Genomic DNA, 17,949 nt, shown 5'->3' with positions numbered 1-17,949 from the left:
AGGGAACAGAGAGAGAGCAGAGAGAGGGTAGGGTCTGCGTCCTGCTTTTAAGGCACTGATGATGTAAGATGCAAGACCCTGAACTGCGCTTGTGCAGGAGTGAGGGCAGGCTCCTAACAGTCCCCAAGTAAAGAGAACAGGAAGTGGGACCAGCCTGGTGTGGTGGTGCACGTCTCTGATCCTAGGCAGAGCTCTGCAAGTTCCAGGCCAGCCAGGGGTCCATAGTGAGAACCTGCTTCAAATAGACAGACAAACTTCAGTACCTACTCCCAGTGACATACTTTCCTGAGCAAAATTCCTTCTCCTAAAGTGCTACCAGATAGGGATGAGCTGTTCAAGCACATGAGCCTGTGGGGGACATCTTACATACCTAGCAAATCACCCCAAACTTAGCACCTCAAACCAACAAATATTTGTGTTAGTTTATGTGAGTTAAGAATTCTGTAGTAATTTACCTGATGGTTCTGGACCAAGTGCCATCACAAAACTGAAATAAAGATATTTAGCTGGGCCTGTGGCAGTTCAGAGGCTTAAACTGGCCTGGGAGTCTGCCACTGGGTTCACTCATCTGACTGGCAAAAAGCCTCTGTTCTGCTACAGCTGTTGGCTGTGGTAGCGATTCCCCACCTCAAGGGCTCCTCAGTGGCTCCGTGTGGGGCAGCTGTGATGGGGCAGTGAACTTCCTGTTCCTGTGATTGATGAGAGAGAGAGAGAGAGAGAGAGAGAGAGAGAGAGAGAGAGAGAGAGAGAGAGAGAGAGAAGAAGAAGAAGAAGAAGAAGAAGAAGGAGGAGGAGGAGGAGGAGGAGGAGGAGGAGGACGAGGAGGAGGACGAGGAGGAGGAGGAGGAGGAGGAGAGGAGGGGGAAGAAAAAGAAGAAGCAGAAGAAGAAGAAAGAAAAGAAAAAGAAGAAAGAGAGGGAGGGAGAGACAGATTCACACACAAACACACACAGACAGAGATAGACAGAGACAAGGAAAGACAGAGACAAAGAGGACATCACAATATCCTGAAACCTGCCCAGAAATGCACCATGACGTTCATTGTTATCTGTTTATCAGAAGTGAGTTTATACTTGGGAGAGAAACAGTTCCTTCTTCCTTGAAGGAAAAGTCTGAAGGAGTTTATGAATGTTTCAAAATCACAGAAATTATACTACATTCCCATGTAAAAACCTTTCTGTGGCTCCCAGTAATGCACAGAACAAAACTTTTTTGAAGCAGGATCTCATTCTGTAGCTCAAAAATGGCCTACAGCTCACAATCCTTCTGCCTTAACTTCTCTGGAATTGCAGACATGCGCTACCACGCCCAGCTGCAAACATGAATTCTTTGCTCCAGTTCCCAGCCTTACATGGCCAGCTCCTGGCCATCCATCACGGGGCACTGGTTGATGCTTGCCCCCTTGCTCACTGTTTTAACCACTTCTGGCCTTACTTCATTCCTTGACAGGACAGGCTTGTCCCCAAAGCCTCTCACCCCTTAGGTTCTGTTCTTTGAAATACATCATCCCTGGTGCTGCCAGCCTGCCACTCACAGTTTGATCTTAGGCTGAAGTACCACTTCCTCAGAGAAGAAAGAGCAGTCAATCTCAGGTGGCTTCATGGGTACAATATCATATCATACATTTTGTATAGCACATACATTATAGTTATTTTTCTATTTATAGGGTTACTGTGTTTCTACATTTGAATGTAGCACAGACCTTTTCTTTATCATTCATTGCTGTTTTTTCATTGCTTAGAATTTTACTTCATCTAGGAAACATTTTGTGTGATTGAACTGTTATTCTCCTATACTGCAAACATTGGAGGTGGGACTGTATGTCGCAATCACTCGTGCGTCCTGTCTTAGTGACTGTTGATTGCTGTGAAGAGACCATGACAAACGTAACTCTTATAATGGAAAACGTTTAATTGGGGCTTGCTTACAGTGCAGAACGTTAGTCCATGATCATCACGGCAGGAAGCAGACTGGCCTGGCTCTGCAGCAGGAGCTGAGAGCTTTACATCCTGATCCACAGGCAGCAGCAGAAAGAGAGAGACACTGGGCCTCTAACGGACTTTTGAAATCTCAAAGCCCACCCCCCAGAGACCTGCTTCCCCCAATAAGGCCACACCTTCTAATCCTCCCAAACAGTTCACCAACTGGGGCTAAGCATGCAAATATGTGAGCCTGTGGGGGTGCTCTCATTCAGACCACCACACACCCTGAGAACCTGGCATCTAATAGATGTGAAACGTGTGTTGGAGAACAAGGTTGTCGATGGAAATATTTAGTGGCAGGGCTCCGGAGAGATACCTCGGTGCTGTAGAGCCTGCACCACCAGTATAAGGGCCTGGGTTTGGATCCCAGCTCCCACTGAAAAACTGGATGTAGTGGCACACACCCAGAACCTCAGTGCCGTGGGAGAGGATGGAGACAGTAGGATCCTTAGAGCTCACTGGCCAGCCGGGCCAGTGGAAGAATACTCTGGGTTCACTGAAAGACCTTGTCTTAAAAAATAAGGTGGAGAGCCATTGAGGAAGATACCCCAAATCGACCCTGGCCTCAACACACATGCTCACACATGTGTGCACATATGAACACATGAACACATACACAAAAATAAAAGAAATTTAGTGGCATTCAGTACATTTCTCTGCATCACTTAGCTCATCTCTAAGTGTGATGGCTACCCCAAGATTCAAATTTAGACATTTCTGTTCATTTTAAGCTCTTAATACCTTAACTTAGAAAATGCTTGGCACAGGATGCTTTCCTCTTATATTCTGTTTTGAGTCTTTTTAAAGTTTAAGTTTTATTTTATGTGTGTGGATATTTCTTACATGTACGTTTGAGCACTATTTGTATATCTGGTACCTACAGAGTCTAGAAGGCGTTGGATCCTCTGGGAACTGGAGTTACAGACAGTTGTGAGCTGCCATTTAGGTGATGGGAACTGAATCAAGCTCCTCTGGAAGAGCAGACAGTGCTCTTAACTACTGAGCCATCCCTCCAGTATTTTGTTTGGGTCTTTGTTATCATTCCATATAAATTATTTCAAAGTGAAACTCAGTATACATTCTCTAGTTGGTATCTGTTTTTCATCTAACATTTTTAAATAAGTATTTTGAATGTGAGTGTTGTACATCTGTTGTTTTTCTAAGATACTTTAAAGATTTTCGTTTGTCTTAATGATCTGTACATGCCACCTTTTATACTATATTTCAGTGCTTAAAACCAAATGATAAAACTCTTGGTATTCGTGTACTGTGGGGCTGCTGATACAACAAAACTGGGTTAAAAGAGTAGATTACCCTGGTCATTCTAGAGCTGCTAGTGAGTTCAGTAAACGTGTGTGGCTCAAGGATCATTTTATAGTGATGGGGATTGAACCTCCCATGTGCCGCTGAGCTATACCTCCAGTGAGAAAGTCATCTTGTGTACCCCACTTAACTTTGTGAGCAGTGGGGTGGAATGCAATGGGAGGTGATGCCTTTACTCAGAGCAGCTGGGTGGAGCCGAGGAATCGTCTGTGAGTGCTGAACCTGTGATTTGCCCCTCCTGTTCCTATGTCTCTAAGATTTGTTGGACTGTCTGGAGAGCATCTGGAACTGTATGTTCCAGATAACCGCCCTCAGGTGAACTCACAATCACAATTAGTAGAAGCATTGTCCTGAGAAATGATGCAAGATGCTTTGCTGGCTGGCCCCTGGGTTGCAATATCTAAAGCTATTGATTTAGTCTCTTGGGTTAGTCTGATTAAAATTAAGCTGGGTTTAATTTTCTTGACCTTTGTGATATATTTTTTTTTAAGTATTGGGATAAAAGTTTTAAAAGTTGCTGTTTTTTATTTTTAGATTACCACACTTATTAACCATAAAGATAATACCAAAAAGTCTGATAAAACTCTGCAAGCAATTCAGCGTGTGGGACAAGCTGTCAACTTGGCAGTTGGAAGATTTGTTAAAGTAGGGGAAGCTATAGCCAATGAAAACTGGGATTTGAAAGAAGAAATTAATATTGCCTGCATTGAAGCTAAGCAAGCAGGTATGTGAATGTTTATCTACCTTTTATTTGTTTATTTGTTGTTGTTGTTGTTTTGTTTTGTTTTAGGAGACAAGGTTTTACCATGTAACCCTTGCTGGCCTGGAACTTTCTATGTAGGCCAGGCTGGCTTTGAACTCATAAAGATCCACCTGTCTCTTCCTCTGCCTCCCAAGCACTGGGATTAAAGCCATGTGCTACCATGGCTACTCTTATAAAGGAAATATTTAGTTGGGGTGGCTTGCTTACAATTTCAGAGGTTCAGTCCATTATCATCATGGCGGGAAGCATGGCAGCATGCAGGCAGATGTGGTGCTGGAGGAATAGCTGAGAGTGCTACATCCTGCAGGCAACAGGAAGTGAACTAAGTATTTGGGCAGTAGCCTGAGCATAGGCAACCTTAAAGCCCGCCCCCACAGTGACACACTTCCTCCAACAAGGCCATGCCCACTCCAACAAAGCCACACCTCCTGATAGTGGCACTCCCTATGAAATTTTGGGGGTCAGTTACATTCAAACTACCATACACACCCAGCTCTTGTTTCCTTCTTGAGGCAGGTCTTACTACATAGCCCAGGCTATCCTCAAACATTCTGGGAGTCCTCCTGCCCCAGTCTCCCCGGTGCTGGAGTGTATCACCATGCCTAGCTGTGAATACTTATTTTAAAGGTTATTTATACCAATTTCATTGTTCTGGATATTATAGGAGATTTATTTATTTATTTATTTATTTATTTATTTATTTATTTATTTATTTTGAGGTAGTCTCACTATGTAGCTGGTTGTTCTGGAACTCACTGTATAAACCAGGTTGGCTTTTACCTTGAAGTGATCCTCTTGCTTCTGGATTCTAAGTGCTAGGATTATAGGTGTGTGCCACTACACCCAGAAAAACTTAAGAATTTGTTCATTTTTTGCAGTGCTGAGGATTGAAACCTGGGCTGTTCCTAGCTCATCAAGCTATCGCCAAGCTACGTCCTTGACAGAATACTTTAGTTTTGCTTTAAGTTGAGATATCCTAGAACATTAGTGATCTGAGTTGGCTTTTAGGGATGTTGGGCCTCTCTTGACTCCAGTCCTCAGCCTGAAACACAGGATTCATTCACTGGTTACAACTGAGGTGGGCGATACACAGAAGAGAGGTTGACAAAGAGGCTTAGGAATGCAGGTACAGGCTGGGGATTTAGCTCAGTGGTAGAGCGCTTGCCTAGCAAGCGCAAGGCCCTGGGTTCGATCCTCAGCTCCAGAAAAAAAAAAGACTGCAGGTAGGCTGTGTTTCAGCAGAAACAGCTAACACAATGTGGTAGAGTTACAGGGAGCAGGAAGAATGCAAAGCACACTTGGTGATGTCGCTGAATAGATAGACTGAGGGTGTTCACTAGAGGAATGGGGGACTCGGGCTTGACTCTGGCTTCTAGACATTTGTTGGCTTAGGAAACAGCTTTATGTGAGAAGCAGAAAGGCCTTACCCTATTTGTAGTTTATATTTTTCCCATTATAAAAAAGGATTTGAATTGGTTTATAATAAAAGAGATGGTAAATGAATCTATTAAGATAAGAGAAAAAAACATACCAGAATCTTTGGCAAAGATGAATATTTAATTAAGCATGCAATTTATCTTTGTGCTTCCTGGAAAGCAAGACAAAAATGTGAGAAACAGAGGGTTATATAATCCTCATTGTTTGCTGAGAGGAAACAAACCAGTTTGTAAGAGGAGCGTCCTATTTTCCTGGCACCACGTTATTCCGTGGGCACTAACACAGCATGTTACCGAGTACAGTGGACAATGTGGAGAAAGCAGAAGGGCGTTCGTTCTCCAGTTGTTCCTGATAAGCAAGCGGGGCAGGGATACAGGGAAGGAGCAGCGTGAGGTCCTGTGCTTCCTCGGCTTTTTCACCTGGCCTCAGTGTGCCTGGCAGCCCCAGCCCAGGACCAGGCAAGCCCCTCTGGTGGTCTGGGCCTCACACACCATCTCCTCTAAGCCGACAGACATGCCTCTTTATCCTGTGAGAAACCCCTTCCCCCAGCCGTGAGCCTCCTGAAGTTACATAACAAGGAACCCCCATCCTCCAGACGATTGCAGATGAAGATGGCACTCCTGAAGGCTTGCTGCCTCAGTCAGCCCTCAGTGGCCATTTTCTCCTGTGTGCCCTACACTTGAGGGCAAGAATATGAAGCAGTGATCAAAACCTAGAGCTTCCGGGTTAATGGCTTACATTGTAGTCCCACCTCCTCCACCTAGGCAGAGAGACACTGGGCAAGCCTCAGTGTTCTCAGGGGAAAATGGGGCTATTCATATTTGTAGAGGCATTACATGATGTGTGTGTGTGCATTTGGTGCAAATAAGTGTTCAACAAATTTTCATGTCATAGTTATTGCATTTTATTCTTTCTCTTGGGTGAGTTCCTCTGTTGTTTTTACTTTTTACTTGACTACCTGTCAAGATTTATGTTTTATATGACAGCTCAGTAAATATTTTTGTTAGAGTATCTTAGAGTTTTCACTCTAAGGGACTATATTAGTTCACTGCTTATAATAAATTAGAAGTGACAACCATGAAACTGTAAACTTTGTGCCTTTTCTGGGAATTCTTTGCAGTCTACACTTGGAAGAGCTATGCTGGGAAGGAGACACTTGACCCTGTCCTGCAGGGGACCGGGGGTTACCTCCCACTTACTAATTTGTTGAATGCCCAGGGTTTAGTCAGAAAAAGGCATGGTTAAACAATGCCATCTGCGCAGGCTCTTCTGCAGTGCCTTTGGTGGCCAAGAGTGATAGGAAAAATGGACATTTTCCAGGGGAGCAAAGAAAACATCTTTTCTTCCAGCTATTGCTGCTAGACCAGGACCTCAGCCGTTTCCTCTGCTCCTTCCGGCACAATAAGGGTTAGTTCCTAGCACATTTGTCCTCTGCAGATTTTGCCATAAAAACTTAGTGACACAGCAGTGTCCATTGCTGTGCACAGTTGCCCTCCATGCAGCAGACTCTCAGACTGGAGTCGGGACGTGGCTTTCCTGGGCCATCCTGGGTCATCACATCTTAGGATGCTGGGTGGAGGTGTCTGTCCAGCCTTAGTTATCTGCAGGCCTCACTGTGCTGGAGATGTGTTTTGCACACTCCCAATGGCACTGGCAGGCTTCACTTACTGGTTGACTGTTGGTCACCATGTGGATCTCTTTGTAGTAAGGCTGCCTGTAACCTGGTACTTGGTTTCCTTCAGAGAGAGAGAAAACAAGATGATGGTCTCAGTTTTTAAAAATTCATTGTGTGTGTGTGTGTGTGTGTGTGTGTGTGTGTGTGTATCTGTGGCCCGAGAGTTGCTAGAGACAACTCTTAGGAGTCAGTTTTCTTTATCATGGTTCTAGAAATTAAAGTCAGGGCATTGGGCTTGCATGGCAAGTGCTCTTGCCCACAGCCATCTCACTGGCTTGGCCTGAGAGGATTTGATTGCTCAATTTCAGAAGTGGCGTACCTCCTCTTCTGCCCACCATCTGAGGACAGTGTGGGAGAGGACACTTGGTGGATATGGGCACCAGCAGGTAGAGCTCTTTGGAGGCTGGCTACCATAAACTTTGATTTCTTGGTAAAGCATCAGTTAGCTGTCCATATTTAGTGACCTGTGTTTTTGTGTACCTGTATCATTTTGAATTTCTGCTGCCTAAAGCTAAATTTGTCATTTCCTTTCTGAGTCTTCGACTGTCTTTAAACGATTTGGTTTATAATTTTGAAATAGTTTTTTCTTTCTCTCCTTCTTATCATTGGTCAGCTCATAGGTTTATATTTTCTTTCCTCCATGTCTCCTAAATCACTTTCTTTTTATGTCCTGTGGCTGCCTCTGTGAAGTCTTCTCCCCTGCACTGACAGCCGCCCTGCTCTAAGCCTGTCTTTTCCAGTCTGTTCTATGTTTTCCTAGCCACTGGCTGTTCTAAGTATTAACTGCTTTGTATCCTGTGGTTTGGCTGTGGAGATTTTAATATTTTTTACTTAATTTTTTTTATGTTACCGGCCAAGACATTATTTTATGTATATAGTAAAACCAACAACCTTTTGTGAGAAACTCAGTCATTAGACATACATATTTTTAGGACCTCAAAATTTATCTTAAACAAAATTATTTTTAAAATCTTGTTAACTGTAACAGTAAGGAGTTTTAGAGAATCACATAGTATTAGTTACTTTTCTGCTACTGTGATAAAACACCATGACCAAGGTGTGGTAGTTGAATGTAATTGGCCCTCATAATCTCATAGGGAGTGGCACTATTAGAAGGTGTGGCTTTGTTGAAGTGGGTAAGGCCTTGTTGGAGGAAGTGTGTCACTGTGGAGGCGGGCTTTGAAATTTCCTATGCCCAGGATACTGTCCAGATACTCAGTTGACTTCCTGTCGCCTGCAAGATGTAGCACTCCCAGCTCCAGCACATCTGCCTGCGTGCTGCCATGCTCCCCGTCATAATGATAATGGACTGAAGCTCAGAAACTGTAAGCCACCACCCAATGAAATGCTTTCTTTATAAGAGTTGCCATGGTCATGGTGTCTCCTCACAACAATAGAGACCTAACTGAGAGAAGAAAGAGTGGAGGACTGGATCTAGTCCATGGTGGTGGAGTGAAGGCGTGAGGCAGGATCAGGGAACGAGGGCTTGCGTCTTGACCTGAGGCAGGAATCAGAGGGAGTGAAGTAGCAATGACGGAAGTCTTTCAACTCTCAAAGACCACCTAGAGTGACAGACACACTTCCTCCAACACTTCCTCTGATGGGGCATACATGTGCATACACAAGCAAAATATCCTTACACATCAAAAATCAATACAAGAATCTTTAAAAGAATTAAGCTGGGCATGGTGGTGTACACCTTTAGTCCTAGCACAGGGAGACTGTGAGTTTGAGGCCAGTCTGGTCCACACGGCAAGTTTCAGGCCAGCCATGAAACTTGGCTACGTAGTGGTGAGGACCCTACTGTAGAACAAAACAAAACTGAACTAAAGAAAAACAATGTCAGTTGCCATTGACAAACCCGAAGGTCAGCCAGGGTGTGGACTCTCAAGGGTAAGGGTCTTACTTGGTTCACTTTCCCTACCCTGTCTCCAGGCAGATCAACAGGCAGATTCCTTAGGTATCTATAATTCATTCTTCCAGCGCCACCTCCCCTTTTTCAAGATGTTAGCCCCAAAGCCTTGTCTCTCGACTGTCCTTCCATGTCCTTCCAAATCCAGACAGTGGTGGTGATCCACAGTGCCCCTCCTTCCTCACCCCCCTCTGGGGGCCTCACCTAGGCCTGGGCACCTGTGTCCTGCTCACTGTTCTGGATTTAGGTTTCTGGTTCTTAACTCCTGGGAATTTTCTTTTGTCTTGCACAGAGGCAACTTTTAGATTGTGTGGTTGGCCAAACTACTAGAAAGACAAATTGTGTTTTTCTGACCAGGTTAAAGTTTGTCATGGTTCTGAAGAGTATACTTTTATTTATTTATTTTTTTTGGCGTGTGTCTGTGTGTGTGTGTGTGTGTGTGTGTGTGGTTTTTCTGCTAGAAAGCATCCCAGGAGCCCTCTAAGGCAGGGCTGTTTCTTGTGCCTGAAGTTCCCATGCATGCTGTAGTCACGATGAGAGAAAAGTCTAGCTTTTTGCTCGAGTGTTTTATTCCCAACAGAACATTCTCTTTCTTGTTAGGAGAAACAATTGCAGCACTCACGGATGTGGCCAGATGGAATCATCTGGACTCGGATGGCCAGAGCACAATTCTGACAGACAAAACAGGAGTTGTGCAGGCCGCCAGGCTGCTGCTGTCCTCGGTGACAAAGGTGTTGCTGCTGGCAGACCGCGTCGTCATCAAGCAAATAGTGACATCCAGAAACAAGGTATTCACTCGTGTCTGTGCTTGTGTCTCAGGGTGGCTCAGAATCCTGTGGAGGTGACACCCAGATCGTTGGCTATGCATGTTAGTTCATTATTTATAGCACCCATTGCGCAGAGTTTAAAATAGGGTGTTCCTACACCTGTAATCACAGCACTTGGGAAATGCAGGTAGGATGATCAGGAGGTCAAGGCCAGCCTCAGCTACATAGAAGTTTGAGACCAGCCTGGGCTACGTGAGACCTCGTCTAAAAAGAAATTATCTGAAACTATAATTATCCACAGCTACAAAGCTCCCATAGGTAGAGCCCTTAAATATTTCTAAAGACTTGCAAGTGTAAAGAATGGATAAACTCTTGCCCTCCCTCAGACAGTGGCCCCGATCACTGAGAACTAAGCAGCATTGCTTTCTGTTGATGCTCCCCTAGGTGAGGTGGACAGCAACCAAATCAGCCAGGGAGGAGGTGCATCCTCTCAGTAGGATCTGAGGGTGGTCCTGTTGATCCCCTCACCCCTCCAGGAATGTTCTAGGGAGGAAGTGCATCCTCTCAGTAGGATCTGAGGGTAGCCCCCCCCCCCGTAGACCCCCCCCCCCAGGAATGTTCTAGGGAGGAGATGCATCCTCTCAGTAGGATCTAAGGGTGGTCCTGTTGATCCCCTCACCCCTCCCAGGAATGTTCTAGGGAGGAGATGCATTCTCTCAGTAGGATCTAAGGGTGTTCCTGTTGATCCCCTCACCCCTCCAGGAATGTTCTAGGGAGGAGATGCATTCTTTCAGTAGGATCTGAGGGTGGCCCCGTTGACCCTCCCCCCACCTCCCCAGGAATGTTCTAGGGAGGAGATGCATCCTCTCAGTAGGATCTGAGGTTGGCCCTGTTGACCCCCTCCACCCCTCAGGAATGTTGAGCAAACCAAAAAGTGTAAGTTTAAAGAGAAAAAGAAATCGGAGAGAGCGACAGACAAAAGGAAGAGTTTCCTGTCTTTTCGAGGTGGAGGCTGTGCTCGGTGAGCCGGCTTCCTTATCTGTGGAACTGCTTGTGTTTCCTGAGCTGCCTGGGCAGGTTAGCAGGCCAAATTCTCTCCATAGCCTCAGTGAAAATGAGCAAGCACAGGATATCTGTGTTTTTCTAACCTATCTTGCTCTGGCCAAAATTCAGCGGTTATTTTAGAAAAAAACTATCAGAAAATATGTTTCACATTTGTCTACTGTTTTTCTTATGTCAAGGAAGCAGCATTTTCGGCTGGTTGTACTGTGCATGTTCTTCTGTTCCCTCTTCACTGCCCAAAGTTTCTTGGCAGTTGATCTCGTCTGCACAGCAGCGCCCGACTGATCAAAACTGTTTTTCAGCGGAGAACTCCTAAACCCCCATCCTACTCCTGACTCTGTGGATTACCTCCCTCCATTTTCTTTCAAAACTGGGGTTCCTCTAGTCCTAGTTCAATGACCTGGATAGTTTCTGTGTGTTTTTTTTCTCCTCACTGCCTTCTTAGTTCTTATGCTACCATTGTCAACTGTCTGCTGCTGTAACAAAATGCCTATGGCTAGGTTCTTTATAAAGATGGGAGGTTTATTTAGCTTGCCTCATCTCTTTAGCCCCTGATTAGCCAAATAGGTGAGCTCCAGGTTTAGGACCCTGCCTCAGTAAATAAAGAGAGGGATTAGTGAACACACCCAACGTCCAGCTCTGTCCTTCACATCTGTGTACACATGTGTATCTGTACACACATTTATTCACACACATGAATGTATACATACTTATACCAATAAATACTTCAAATGAAAAAAGTTCAAGATCATGCTCAGTTCCATAGGGAGTTTGAGGTCAGCCTAGGCTAGGGACTGTGTGTCAAAAAACAAAACAAACAAACAAAACCCCCAAATACGCAAAGGAAGATCTCATTCGTGAAGCCAAGTGTGAAGAAGCAAAGAATTGGCAGAACTGCTGTTACTGCTATGCTCAGACATGCTTTGAAGGAGCCTCCATGGCCCTGTGCTGGGGGCCCTGGGCCCCAGTGTATTCATGTGAGAGTTGGTAGAGTCTTCCCAAGGTAGCATCTATTCCAAGGCCAATAAGTCACTGCAGGAGTTGCCATCAGAGGTGATTAACACAGCCTGCACAGAGCTCCTTAAGAGTTACTATTATTAAAAGATAAGATTGAGCTGGGGGTGGCTCTCATGCCTATAATCTCAGCTCTTGAGAGGCTGAGGCAGGAGGATCACCATGAGTTCAGGACCAGACTATGGGACTACATAGTGAGTCTCAGATTAGCCTAAGTCACATTGAGAGACCCTGCAAAGAACAGAATCTACCTCTAGGTAGAGACACGCCCTTGTCTCCTCTTTAAGGGTTAATCCAGTAGGGAAGGTCAGGGGCCTGCCTAGGAAGACCCCTAGAAATGCAGGCTCACCCAGGACAGTGTGCTTTTCCTTTTCAGAATCCCTTGCCCCGCGCAGCCCCTAAGCCCAGAGGTTCAGCTGGTTCTGTGCTGAGGCTGCCCTTTGCTTTTCACCCGTCTTTTTCTTGCAGATGTTTTTAACTCCCTAAGCACTATATAGTCAAGAATTTTTTTCTTCTTTTGAATTTATAAGTAAACTCACATCTCCTTATCCTAAAACCAAGTCAAATTCCCTAAGTGGTTCTAACTGTTGAACCAGCTTTTATGTCTTAGAGGTGTGTGTGTGTGTGTGTGTGTGTGTGTGTGTGTGTGTTTTCTTTTTTCTCAGCTTTCCCATAGAATTTAGAGCTTTTCTTCTTTCCCTTCACTCTGCTCAGCTCTGGAAGTCTCAGTCTGTGTCTTGTTCATTGCCCAACAATACTGTATTTTCTGTTTTGCAGGTTCTTGCAACCATGGAGAGACTAGAGAAAGTAAACAGCTTTCAGGAGTTTGTCCAGATATTCAGTCAGTTTGGAAATGAAATGGTGGAGTTTGCGCATCTGACGGGAGACAGACAAAATGTATGTCCTTACCACACTGAAAATTCTTCAGATAAATGCGTACCTTTTACTTTGGGTGGAAATAAGATCTTTTTAATCACTTGAGTTGACTTCTTTATTCACTAAATATATGATATTGGTCTTAAAAACCTTTATAAGTAATCCAGGGTATGTAGTAGATTAATGTGTCTTTTTGTACATTTATGGCAATTAATAATGCCTATACTAGGAACAGTCTGGCTGTGTGGAAGGCCAACTTTCCCTTTCATGAGGTGTTCCATTTGGCTCTTCTACCAGGGCTCAGGCAGACAAGTTGAACTAGTATGTGTAATTTTAGAATATTTTCTATATATTTGTTTACTTACTATACTAGATTAATATTAAGAACACATGCTATTGTTCTATTTGCACTGGCTATACTATGTTAGGTATTTAATATACATGATTGCATTTAATATTCAAAGCAACCCTACAAACTGAGTATTGATATTAGTGTTTTGTACATCAGGGAACCAAACCGGAGATGGGTGGTCCCTCTGCTAGTGGATGGAATTTGGTTACCTCTATTCCTAAAGCCTGTCATTCTTCCACTGCAGCTCAGGGTCTTTTCTTTGAGACCTGCTCCCCAATTCAGACCAATATTTCTAAGTTTGAGGAGGTAGAAGACCACAGCATGTCAGAATAGACTCTCTCTGGTTGGGATGTTTGCTCATGAATCCATCGTGTCATCAGGCCTGACCTGTGGTACTGAGATCTGGACATCCTTGCTCAGGCCACTCCTTCAGTTTTGGACATGAGCTTTTCCATGTTGCAGCTACAGTTGGGAGATGGACATTGGCCTGGAAAATGGCAGGCTGGGGAGCAGTATTTGTCTCTGAATAAAACTGAATGTTTAGGTGGCTGGCAAGCTGGCTGGGTGGGTAAAGGCACTGGCCTGAGTTCAGTCCCCAGGATCCACATGGTGGAAGGAGATTACAACTCCTGTAAGTTGTCCTCTGACCTCCACAGGAATGCTATGACATGCGCATGCCCATGCATGCATGTGAGCACACACAGATGCACAGCCACACAGACATACCCACATATGTGCACTTAAACACAGAATCAACAAATAAATGAAATACAAATTTTGAAAAGCCACCTGAGTAACGCCTTGTCTCATTTTCTCTTCTGCCAGCATTGTTCTTTCATACTTTGGTTTCTTTTCTTTCTCTTTTTCTCTCATCAACCTTTCCCTCTGCCCTCCCCATACTCTTCCCCTATAAAGATTATTAGCCTAAGTATTTTTATGACAGTTCATCATCTAACATTTTTCGATCACTTGGGCCAGTGTAGTGTGACTCCCATTCCAAAGCCTGTGTAGCTCTTTTGTCTGTGTTTCCCGGTGGCCGCACAGTGGGGAACCTCCACTGTTATTCTGATTTGTAGTTAGGAATTCGGTCTGGAGCCAGGATGGTGCTTGCTCCTGTAATCCCAGCACTTGGGATTCTAAGGCAACAGGGTCTCCATTACTTTGAGGCCAACCTAGGCCTGCCTGGTAACTTCCAGGATAGCCTGTGCTGCATGGCAAGACCCTGCCTCAGAAATCAAAAAAGAAAGTAAAATTGGTCTGTAGAATATTGGTAGAGAATATTTCTCCCAGGTCCAATAAGACTGTGATCAACTCTTTTAAACTTGTGCATTTGGCTGAAGGATAGCCCTAGGTGGCCTGGAACTCACTGTATAGACCAGGCTATCTTCAAATTCATGGAGATCCTCCTGCCTCTGCTTCCCCAGTGCTGGGATTTAAGGCGTGCGCCACCTCACCTGGCAGGAATACCTGTTAAATTTGACTCATCAGATAGAGAGTAGTAGGTATTTTCCCCACTGGGGAAAGGTAAGGGCTGTGCCTGGCTCACTTTCTTACTATTTGTTTCCAGAGTTAGAGCCCTTTTTTTCTTAATTTGGTCAGAATGTGCTGAAAATAGCCATCAGCTAGCCTCTTCAGACTCAGCAGATTCTCATAACTTACTGGAAATTGGAGTACTCTAGGTATTGGGGACCTAACAGTAAGGAAGCCAAAGTTCCTGCCCTATGGAACTTCTGTTTCAGAGGGTGTGGGAGGAGGCAGATGGTAACACAGACATGTGGACTGCAGTACATGACCTCAGAGAGAGAAACCAACTGCTCTGGCTCCTCTCTTTTCTGTACTGAGCAGTGTGACTGGCCTTTTGGACATTGTTGTAGAGTGAATGGTTTTTCAAAAGATCAGGTTGCTGATATGTCTTAGACTACCCAGTGATTTGATTTCATCTTTAGGATTTGAAAGATGAAAAGAAAAAGGCCAGAATGGCAGTGGCGAGGGCCGTGCTTGAAAAGGGCACAATGATGCTCCTCACAGCTTCAAAGGTAAGCGCCTGTGTTACTCATCTGAGTCAACGATGAGAACAACCTGAGCAAATGCATCAACTGTGCGAGCTTCACGTTTTATTTCATTTATTCTTTTCTTATGCAAAGGACTGCATAAGAGTGCCTGGTGCCTGCTGAGCATGTACTCCACCACTCAGCCTCCCCCAGCCCTCCCTACTTGGCATTTTTGAAGTGATGAAAACAGTACCTTAGAACCAAGTCAAATCTGTTTTTAGTATGGTGAATGCTAACCTTCCTTCCCCAGCTCCTGAATCTCAGCCCGCTTTGACTCAGCAGTTAAGCAGAAGAGAGGGGATCGAGTACTGTGAACAGAGGCTGCCAGGCTCCGTAATGCACTGCAGAATTTGCCAGGCCACACGATCTAGTAAAAGCTGAGCAAGTCAGGATTGGTTAAGCACAACTAGAGGAGTATGTGGAAAGAAGCCTCCTTGGTTTCTTCCATGAATTTACAGCCTCTCCTTTCTATTTCCACTTTTATAAAATGATGGCACAGGAGTGTGTGTGTTCCCAAGCCCCAGGTGGTACAGTTCAGGGATGAGCTGGTAAATGTCTCCATAGGAGTTTGTAGAGAACTGCCTTTTCCTCTGGAGTATTTACTGATGCCCTGGGATCAGCAAAAGCACAAAAACAGAGGCAGATGTTCTGTTCAATCTAGAACCTGGAGTAGATCTTTATTTACATCACGTTTTAAAAGGGAACGATGCAGCCACAGTCACCTATCACCTTGTTCAGTTTTCCCCATTCCTTTCTTGTTCTTGCATGTGTGAGGCAGCTCTTAACAGACACTTTTAATCATGATAACGATGCCGGGTTTTTCCATCATTGAAGTCAAGACGAATGTACTGTTGATGTTTGAAGATGCAGCTTTTCTCTCTGGTCGTTCACTTAACCTTGCTGTCGCTTTTTACTCATCCTGCTTCCACACTAGTGAGGAGAGGCAGCTGGGGGAGCCGGGGAGCCAGGAGATTTGGGTAAAGAACCATTTTTATTAGCATGGCATGTTCTCTGTAAGATTTTAATGTGTTACGATACGAGTTATTATTAAAATAAAAACCTCAACTGTTGGGAAGACTTGTCTCAGGCATCCCAGCTGTGACTCAGCCCATAAAAACAAAGAAGGAGTGTTTGACCGGATGAGAGTGGCCCTGGATAAGGTCATCGAGATCGTGACTGAGTGCAAGCAGAGCGGAGGGACTGACAGCTCATCTATCAGCATTTTTACTGGGATTAAAGAGTTGAAGGTAAGGATGAAGAGCAGCTTTGGCTCTGTTCCCTTTGTCATTTACGAGAGCATCATTGTGTATAGTGATCATGCTTTGTGTAATGACTTGGAGTGCTTCTTCTGGGGTCTAGAGATGGCTCAGGGGTTGAGAGTGCCTGCTGTTTTTGAAGAGCACCAAAGTTAGGTTCCCAGAACCCATCCTGGGTGCCTCACAACTGCATGAGACTAGCTCCGGGGACTCTGACACACTCTTTTAACCTCCCTGGGTGCCCGTACTCATGTGCATCCCTCCACACACACAAACACCATACATATAATTTTAAAAAATAAAGTGGTTCTTCACAGAAAGCAATATATCTCAGGGGCTGGAGAGCTGGCTCAATGGTTGAGAGCATGGACTGCTTTTGCAGAGGACCAATTCATTTGCTAGCATTTACATGGCAGCTCACAGCTACCTGTAACTCCATTTCAGGGAATCTGATGCCCTAATTTGGCCTACCTGGCACCAGGCATGCACTTGGTGTACATATGTACATACAGGCAAATCACTCATACACATTTAAAAAAAAATCAAATATATTTCTTTAATGTAATACCATTCTGTGGAAACCTGACAGTGAGCAATATGGGCTCAGCGTTATGTTGACAGACAATACATGTCCTTGTTTATAGCAGCAGCCCTGTTGAACTGCTGGTTAAGACAGACTCCTTGGTGTAGAGCCTTCTGCAGATGATCACAAGCAGCATACAATCTCTGCTGGGATCCTTGCTCTTCCTTGTGTGATAGGATCCACACGTGGAGACCGTAACAGTAGCAACAGCTCTAAAAGAAATCCTACTAACATTCGGAGTCCTCTGTGCCAGCTCAGTCCAAGTGCTTTAAATGCGTGGACGCCTGAGATCCTCACAAGTACTGTTGCCATTCTCTTCCTGGTGCTGTTAGCGAGTCGGAGAGACAGAGCTGAGATGGACTTCCTGCCTCAGTACCAGAGCTGAGATCTGACTCCAGGTGGTCTGACTTCTCCTCAAGAGGGCCCTATAGTGTTGTCTGATGCAGCATCATTTACCAGATGAGAAAACGGAGGGAGGCCCTGAAAAGTCACCTGATATGCTAAGGTGGCACACCTAGAGTGAGCAGAGCTGAGTCAGGCATGGTGTTCTTTCTGTCTCACTGCACCACGACCTTGTGTGAAGATCCAGGTCAGAGCAGGGAGTGAAAAAGCAGTGGGGAGGACTGTTCTCTCTGCTGACCGTTGCGTAAGAGGTGCTCCCAGAATGGGACCCAGCTGTGTAGCTCAGGCTGATCTCAGAATGCCATCCTCCTGCCTCAGCCTTATGAGTGCTGGGATTACAGGCATGAAACACTATGCCTGACTTGACACTGGTCTCTTTTTGATGGAAAAAATAATCTGTAGAGAGAAATTTAATACTTTTTATTTGGTATTGTAAGTGGCCATACCTTATGTAAACAGAACTTAATAGCTTTCAAAGGACCAATATAACTCTA

General features: G+C 44.8%; 1 protein-coding gene across 1 annotated transcript in view; it reads left to right on the top strand.

Moving 5' to 3' along the window:
* The window catches only part of Ctnnal1 (catenin alpha like 1), a 57,615-nt gene that overhangs the window by 11,107 nt on the left and 28,559 nt on the right, over positions 1-17,949 (top strand). Inside the window, exons 2-6 of the mRNA XM_006985277.4 lie at positions 3,840-4,029; positions 9,693-9,880; positions 12,713-12,832; positions 15,110-15,199; positions 16,291-16,461. Coding sequence (XP_006985339.1) covers positions 3,840-4,029; positions 9,693-9,880; positions 12,713-12,832; positions 15,110-15,199; positions 16,291-16,461 — 759 coding nt within the window. The remainder of the gene's footprint in view (positions 1-3,839; positions 4,030-9,692; positions 9,881-12,712; positions 12,833-15,109; positions 15,200-16,290; positions 16,462-17,949) is intronic.

The sequence above is a fragment of the Peromyscus maniculatus genome, chromosome 2 (genome assembly GCF_049852395.1).
Source record: "Peromyscus maniculatus bairdii isolate BWxNUB_F1_BW_parent chromosome 2, HU_Pman_BW_mat_3.1, whole genome shotgun sequence".
Taxonomy (NCBI): domain Eukaryota; kingdom Metazoa; phylum Chordata; class Mammalia; order Rodentia; family Cricetidae; genus Peromyscus; species Peromyscus maniculatus.
The sequence above is the reverse complement of the archived record's forward strand: the minus strand, read 5'-3'. Positions and strand labels throughout refer to the sequence as shown.